The sequence below is a fragment of the Nicotiana tomentosiformis genome, chromosome 1 (assembly GCF_000390325.3).
Source record: "Nicotiana tomentosiformis chromosome 1, ASM39032v3, whole genome shotgun sequence".
In the NCBI taxonomy this organism is placed as follows: Eukaryota; Viridiplantae; Streptophyta; class Magnoliopsida; order Solanales; family Solanaceae; genus Nicotiana; species Nicotiana tomentosiformis.
The window spans coordinates 41,265,301-41,274,109 of NC_090812.1; the positions used below are offsets into that span (position 1 = coordinate 41,265,301).

The following is an 8,809-nucleotide window of genomic DNA, read 5'->3' on the forward strand; positions in this document are numbered from 1 at the left end:
TTAAACCAAGAGGGTTTTCACAATTTTTCCAACTTAATTCACCAATTAATGTTAAAAACAATCATGGATTCGGGCAATTTAACTAATATTGAGTTAAGAACACTTACCCCGTTGTTTTCTCTGAAAATCTCCCAAATATCCCCTCAATCCGAGCTCCAAATCGTTAAAAATGGAAAATGGGACGAAGTCCCATTTTCTGAACTTAAGCTTTCCTTCCAGACCTCTCTTCTTCGCGAACACGACAGGTCGCTCGCATTCGCGAAGCACAAAATGTGCTTTCCAACATTTGTTCTTCGCGAACGCGAGACACTGTTCGCGAACGAGATGCTTTACGGAGCCCTTCTTCGCGAACGCGAGCTCCCCTTCGCGAACGCGAAGGCAAAAACCCGTGCCTACTATGTTTCCCTTCGCGAATGCGATACCCCACACGCGAACGCGATGCACAACCCAGCTTCCCTTCGCGAACGCGAGGCCCCCTCGCGAACGCGAAGAGTAAATCTTGCCTGCCTGAAATTCCTCTTCGCGAACGTGAGGGCCCACTCGCGAACGCGAAAGAGAAAAATCCAAAAAATGCAGCAACAAATATCAGCAATCCAATGTTACTTACCTCGAACTCCAAGATTAGAAGAGTTACTTACCTCGAACAAGCCAAATCCAATGTCGAGCAAGCTAAACAATGCTCCAACAATTCCACTCTGCGTGTATGAACTTCCAAACAGCTCGAATCTAGTCACAATTAATTTGCATCCCAAAATATTTATAGGAATTAATTCCATATCAAAATACTAATATTTCTATAAAATCCGAAATTACGCCCCAAAAATCACCCATGGAGACCACGTCTCGGAATCTGACGAAAGTTATAAAATATTAACGCCCATTCTACCACGAGTCTAACCATATAAATTTTACTCAAATCCGACATCGACTCGACCCTCAAATCTCCAAATTAAACCAAGAGGGTTTTCACAATTTTTCCAACTTAATTCACCAATTAATGTTAAAAACAACCATGGATTCGGGCAATTTAACTAATATTGAGTTAAGAACACTTACCCCGTTATTTTCTCTGAAAATCTCCCAAAAATCCTCTCAATCCGAGCTCCAAATCGTTAAAAATGAACTTAAGCTTTCTGTCCATACCTCTCTTCTTCGCGAACGCGACAGGTCCCTTGCGTTTGCGAAGCACAAAATGTGCTTTTCAACATTTGTTCTTCGCGAACGCGATGCTTTACGGAGCCCTTCTTCGCGAACGCGAAGGCAAAAAACCCATGCCTACTATGTTTCCCTTCGCGAATGCGATACCCCATACGCGAACGCGATGCACAACCCAGCTTCCCTTCGCGAACGCGAGGCCCCCTCGCGAATGCGAAGAGTAAATCTTGCCTGCCTAAAATTCCTCTTCGCGAACGTGAGGGCCCACTCGCGAACGCGAAAGAGAAAAATCTGAAAAATGCAGCAACAAATATCAGCAATCCAATGTTACTTACCTCGAACTCCAAGATTAGAAGAGTTACTTACCTCGAACAAGCCAAATCCAATGTCGAGCAAGCTAAACAATGCTCCAACAATTCTACTCTACGTGTATGAACTTCCAAACGGCTCGAATCTAGTCACAATTAATTTGATTCAGCCCAAAATATTTATAGGAATTAATTCCATATCAAAATACTAATATTTCCATAAAATCCGAAATTACGCCCCAAAAATCACCCATGGGGCCCACGTCTCGGAATCTGACGAAAGTTATAAGATATTAACAACCATTCAACCACGATTCCAACCATATAAATTTTACTCAAATTCGACATCGATTCGACCCTCAAATCTCCAAATTAAACCAAGAGGGTTTTCACAATTGTTTCAACTTAATTCACCAATTAATGTTAAAAACAACCATGGATTCGGGCAATTTAACTAATATTGAGTTAAGAACACTTATCCCGTTGTTTTCTCTGAAAATCTCCCAAAAATCCCCTCAATCCGAGCTCCAAATCGTTAAAAATGGAAAATGGGACGAAGTCCCATTTTGTGAACTTAAGCTTTCTGTCCAGACCTCTCTTCTTCGCGAACGCGACAGGTCCCTTGCGTTCGCGAAGCACAAAATGTGCTTTCCAACATTTGTTCTTCGTGAACGCGAGACACTTTTCGCGAACGCGATGCTTTACGGAGCCCTTCTTCGCGAACACATGCTCCCCTTCGCGAACGCGAAGGCAAAAAACCCGTGCCTACTATGTTTCCCTTCGCGAACGCGATACCCCATATGCGAGCGCGATGCACAACCCAGCTTCCCTTCGCGAACGCGAGGCCCCCTCGTGAACGCGAAGAGTAAATCTTGCGTGCCTGAAATTCCTCTTCGCGAACGCGAGGGCCCACTCGCGAACGCGAAAGAGAAAAATCCGAAAAATACAGCAACAAATATCAGCAATCTCACCAAGGCAAAAAATAATCCGTTAACCATCCAAAACTCACCCGAGCCCCTCGGGACCTCAACCAAATATACCAACAAGTCCTAAAATATCATACAGATTTAGTCGAACTCTCAAATCACCTCAAACAACGCTAAAACCATGAATTACACCCCAATTTAAGCCTAATAAACTTTGAAATTTCTATTTTCTACAAACGACTCCGGAACCTATCAATTCACGTCCGATTGACCTCATATTTTGCATACAAGTCATAAATGACATAATGGAGGTATTTAAATTTTCAGAATCGGATTCTGACCCCGATATCAAAAAGTCAACCCCCGGTCAAACTTTCTAAAATTCAACTTTCGGCATTTCAAGCCTAATTCCACTATGGGCCTCCAAATAATTTTTCGGACACGCTCCTAAGTCCAAAATCACCATATAGAGCTATTAGAATCATCAGAATTAAATTCTGAGGTTATTTACACATAAGTTAATATCCGGTCAACTATTTCAACTTAAGCTTCCAACATGAAAATTCATTATTCCAAGCTAACTCCGAAATACCTTAAAACCAAAACAGACAATTCACACAAGTCATAATACCTCATAGGAAGTTATTCAAGACTTTAAATAGTTGAAAGAAACGTAAATATTCAAAACGACCGGTCGGGTCGTTACATGGATGGGAATAAGACCTGTTGTAAATTGATTGTACTTTATAGAAACCCTACCTAATGGTATCATCTTAGGTTCAAAGGGACAAACAAGTAATGTTACAATAATTGAGCACATTAACAAAATTCCATTTGCAAAAAAATTGTGATAGATGTGCATATTCCTACTGTAGAGGAGGATGTGATTTTATTCTCTTAATAAATCTATAAGATCGATTTCGGTTGGGGTGTGTAGGAATACTCTTGATAGATTTACTGATATTTTGTTGTGAATGAGGGTGAGATTAATTTCTCTTAATGAATTCATAGACTATTTGGTCGGAGTATGCAAAGTAACTCTTGATGATATCACCGCTCTAGGTACGAAGTGGAGGCCGTTTCAATAAGATTTTGACAGAAAAATTTTAAAGCACTTAGATAAAAGGTTTCTGGACACATGTTCGTAAGGTGTCAAAGGATTTCGATTTTCATCGAAGAGCAACATTCTTGAATGCTACATGTTGTGTGGCTTAGTTGAATCCCTGAAATAGAGTTGTTATTTATTCTTCTGTTTGCTCGTGGAAGAGACTCCAACTATCTTCAAGAAACATTTTCTATACGTGCCTCTAAGCCAAGCAAGTTTATTTTTTATTTTCTAATATTGTTGTAATCCTTGTTCTAACAAGATCAATTAGCATGGTTTTCTAATGTTGGCCGTGGGTATCTCCTCAAAGCTCGTTAGCTAGACTGTTTAGTCTTGTTAATTAAGCGGACTTAACATACATCTGCAGAAGTACGATATTTATTGACGTGCTAAGACAGGAAGATTGGATGATAAAAGAAGCTAAGCTATCATTATGCGTCTTATGGCATAAATGTTTCTTATTCTGGTTGATGTTGTTAAATTAAAGTAAAATATTTCGGAATATTTGTTATGGATTTCTCATCTCTAACGTCAAAGCTGGAAATTTGCGTTATAGCGAACCGTTAAAAATATTTTTATAGTTGCTATATAAGTGAGACCTTGTTATGTAGTATCTAATTAAGAACCATTGTCAAGGACCGACTCCCTTACGCTCGCCAGCAACACCGATTTGCCCGTGCGACGCCTGCAGTTCTCCTCGTTGCAGGCCAGCCTATCTTCTTTCCCAGGTTTTCAAACACGATCGTGTGCCTGTTGGTAGGACTCGCCCAAGAGGCTCGCCCCAACTTGTGCCGCCCGTAAGATGTCTAGGCACTTGGCCCTAGACATGTCGTGGCGCTTCTCATATTAGGATCATAATCTATGCGCGCCCTGGGGGTTGGCTTAGGACATGTCTTGTCCCTTGCCAAGACTGAGCATCGCTCTCGTGTGCACAACCCAATCCTGAAGCTTGACAATCGCCTAGTGCATCCGTAATCGGCTCGCGCCTCGCCCGAGTAAGGCAACCTTTAGTCCTTGGCCATTGTCATGCACGTCTTTCGTGCCATGCCCATACATAGCCCTCGCGACACGCTTCCATCTTGAATAGTGCAGTGTCGCCCACAATTGCACGTTTAGGCCAACGGACCTTTGCTCGCATGGTTGAACCCAAGCCATGCTCACAAGTCGACACATGATGCCCCTAAGATAGGTGCATCAAGTATCCAATTGGCACGGAGGTCTCTTTTTAATATTTCGGCAGCCCGTGGGGCAGGCCGTCCCACACATCGAGCCTCCAGCGCCTACTTGATGCCCAACGCTAGCCCGAAGGCGTTGCGCCGTCCATAGAGTTCCCTAACTCGTATGGATACCTAGGACACTCCTTTGAGTCATCTAGGCAGGCCCTTGAGGTTTCCCCTCAGGTAGCTCTTTCAATACGGCTCGGTGGCAGCACGTATAGGGGAGGCAGGTGGGAGCTTTCATCACCTATACCCCCTTATATATACTTAAAATTAAAAAGCCCAAGTTACCCGAGTAGACAGATCTATGTCAGACAATTAGAAGAGCCTTTTCTCATCAGTTCTTGGCCGAAGTCACAAACCCCAAAGTGCGGGTTGTGACAACCATGGTCAACAATTTCTGATCCAAAACTGCGGTTCCTTCTTAGTAACTGGAAATAACGAGGGTGGTTATACAATAAAACTTCATGACTTCTATTCACCCTTTTTTCCTTAAGGATTGGGCGTGCCTGAAGCCCTTGAGAAAGAAAGACCTCCCTAATGACAACCGAATTTTGAACTCTTCAAAGTCTACAAGTTTCTTCATATCTATTCGTTGAAATGAAGTCTCGGGACAAGAGGGGTTGCTTAGAGAGTCGGGAATAAAAAAAATAAAAATATATGAAATCACAATTTTCTTTATTATCTATTAAAATATTGTTGGAAGGGGTCACATTTTTCTATTTTTATAATTATCCAAGTCCTTTAATGTATCCTTTTTTTAATTAAAGATCTCCAAGAACTTAGAATATATTACAGGGGATGTCAGATTGTTACGTCTTACTAGTTTTTAAGTTCTTGACATTCCAAATGTACGTTAGGTAACTGCATTCTAGAAGCTTAAGGACATTAAAATACAATTAATAAGTTAAATTGGTTACTTGGCCAAAGTTTAATCAAGAAAAAAATAGTACGTTAATATAATGCAAAATAGCACCTAAACTTAAGGCCAGAGTGTCGAAAATTAGTTAAGAGGGCTCGATAGCGTAAGCTACAAAGTCGTCTCTCTGTACTTAATTATTATCCGGCTGTAGTTGACATACATATATTATAATTTAACATGACAAAAGAGGGGAAGAAACACAAGCAAGCAAACAAAAGAAATATTATGCTCTTTTCATTAATCTTAATTTATTGTTGACCTGTGGAGTGAGCTGACGTTCAGATGAATATTTATCAACCATTTTAAGTATATTAATTCTTGCAATAATACAGGAAGAAAGGGTAGCAATTTTTCATGATCGTAATTCCATAATTCACTTGAAAATATTAAGAACTTTCTTTCTCTGGATTCCAAGCCATTATAATGTTATATTATTGCTGCAGCTGTAAAAGGAAAATTTTTCCCTCTCTTTTAATTTCCATATATACAATACCATTGTCCATTAATTAGCAATCCCTTTTCTCTTATAACCAAAATTAAACCCGCCGATCGAAGAACTAGTCTTGTAACATGAAACAAGAACCACGATCCCCACCTCTGCCGCACCACTTTCGCTACTCAAAGAGAATTTCATCTGCCGTTAAACCTGTTGTTTACTTCATCTGTCTCCTCTTGGCCTACTCGCTGGGTTATCTATCTAGCTACACACGCAATAATTATACTCATAACAAACCACCCGCGCATGTTAACGCTGTCGTCAGCTATGTAAACACAGCAATTAGCAGCGGAACAGAAGGCGACCACAACAATTTCGGGGCGGTGTGTGGTGAGGCGGTTCCTTCACAAAACATCCGCCACACAATTCTAGAGCGTGTCTTCAAGGGGATATCGCCGTGGCAGAATTTCCCGCCGCCACGCGTGGACAATCTCCTCCGAAAAAAGTGGGTCAAAGGTTGGGGTTCAAAAGGGGCGGTATTCGAGAATCTCATACGCAAGGTGAGACCCAAGACCATAATAGAAGTAGGCACGTTTTTGGGTGCATCGGCGCTTCATATGGTTGAGCTGACCCGTCGACTGGGTCTAAACAACACTCAGGTCGTGTGCATAGACGACTTTCGAGGCTGGCCAGGTTTTTCAGATCATCAAAAGTTCAAGGATATGAAGATGGTGAACGGCGACGTTTTGCTGATGTATCAGTTCATGCAAAACGTGGTGAACGGGAACGCGACGGAGTCAGTGGTTTACATGCCTTTTTCAAGCGGGTCAGCACTGGAGAAACTGTGTGAATGGGGTGTGTTTGGTGAGTTGATTGAGGTTGATGCCGGACATGATTTTCACTCGGCTTGGTCTGATATAAACCGGGCTTTTAAGCTTTTGAAGCCCGGTAGTGCCGGTGGTGTCCTTTTTGGACATGACTATTTCACCGCAGCTGATAATAGAGGAGTAAGAAGGGCTGTTAATTTGTTTGCCAGCGTTCATAATCTCACTGTCCAAGTCGATGGTCAGCACTGGGTTATCCATATTACCAATCCATCATTCTCATACTGATGTTGATAAATAAGCTATATATTGCAAATTAAACCTGTATAGATATAAAAACATCAGATCATGTCACATTTATTTTGAAGTTAATTAAGAGATGTATATATATTATACTGCTCTATTAATGAAGGTTGTCTGTGCTCGCAAAATGTCTATTCATCTTAATTGCTACTTATTTTGTCTTGCATTTTGAGAGCTTTGTGATTCTTTAATCATTAGGAATTTTACCCCTCCATTTTGTTTATAATCTGGTCCTTTAATTGTAACTCTTCATGTTATAACGTTCAATAATGTGAAAATCTTTTGACATCAGAGATATATATATATATATATATATATATATATATATATATATATATATATATATATATATATATATATATATATATATATATATCCAAGACTAAACTGAATTGCATAACGCCCAAAACATTGAGAAATAAAAGATCACATGAAATTCCCTAAAGTGTAATCAATTTTGCTTATTAGTCCACCAAGGAGTTATACTAGGTTGTTTATAATACATTTATGAATTTAGGAATTCAATAAAAATTGTAACTCAAGATTTTAATTTACCATGAAGTGGGCACTCGATATCAGTTAACAATGCTCGTTGTGAACTATCTTTGCTAAACAGGGCAACAAAGTTTCCCCTCCCCTGCCTTTCTTCTCTTTTCTAATTGAGTTACAAGTAGCAGCGTAGTCATTGCATCGACCTAAACAGAAATAGATGCTTTCATGTGTACTTAGCTTTTTTTGCATTTGAAGCCTTACTTTATACACTCAGCACTTATTTAACCAAAGAAAAAAAAAACTCTTTATTTTCTTTCACAAGTAGAACTTTTGATAGAGTCAAATCAAACAACTCTTCAAGACTGAAAGGGGCGCGCGCACACAGAGTCTCAGGGGTCTTTTGGCAGGAGTTATTAGAAAATATAATACAAGCATTAGCTCTATGTATTACTAATATCTTGTTTGATATATTTTTTTAATATGTGTATAACTAATTGTTTGTATTAGTTATATATCATACTTGGTATTATTCTATGTATAAGTAATGCATAGAAAACCATGACATTAGTAATACCAAGGCTATTAATGCATTCATTAGTATGGTTAAAGACAAAATTATTCTTAAAGTCCCTTAAAGGTTGAGAATATGGAGGGCATCTTTGTAAATAACTATTTTTCTTAAAAATTATGCAATGCATTATAATTTAAATACACCACACCAAACAGTAAATAAGAAATAATATCTGCATAACTAATGCTTGCATTACTAACTCATGCATTACTAATACACCTTATTCCGCATTATTTTTATACACCCTACCAAACGACCCCTTAGTGTAAAGGTATGTCAAGTATAGCATCAGAGTCTTCGTTTGGGTAGATGCAGGTGGGTGCAAAATGTTGGAGGTTTTCAAATTCAAGAACTTTATTTGAAAACAGAGATGATTTCTGAACAAAGAGACAAACTGATTAATAGGCAGAGTGACTTATCAGAAGCCATTTATGAGGCTCAAAACATACAGAAGAACTGAAAATTTATTCATACACAGTAAACAGCATATTTCAAACAAAGAAATTTGCAAGAAAATCTCTACTACCTCTTCATGTAAATTATGATCAGC

At 39.5% G+C, this 8,809-nt stretch overlaps 1 protein-coding gene across 1 annotated transcript; it reads left to right on the forward strand.

The window, feature by feature from the left end:
• The first annotated feature begins 5,911 nt into the window (after positions 1–5,911).
• On the forward strand, positions 5,912–7,340 carry LOC104114715 (uncharacterized). The gene has a single exon (XM_009625231.4). The coding sequence runs from the start codon at positions 6,204–6,206 to the stop codon at positions 7,179–7,181; it is 978 nt and encodes a 325-aa protein (XP_009623526.1). The 5' UTR covers positions 5,912–6,203; the 3' UTR covers positions 7,182–7,340.
• The last annotated feature ends 1,469 nt before the right edge of the window (positions 7,341–8,809 follow it).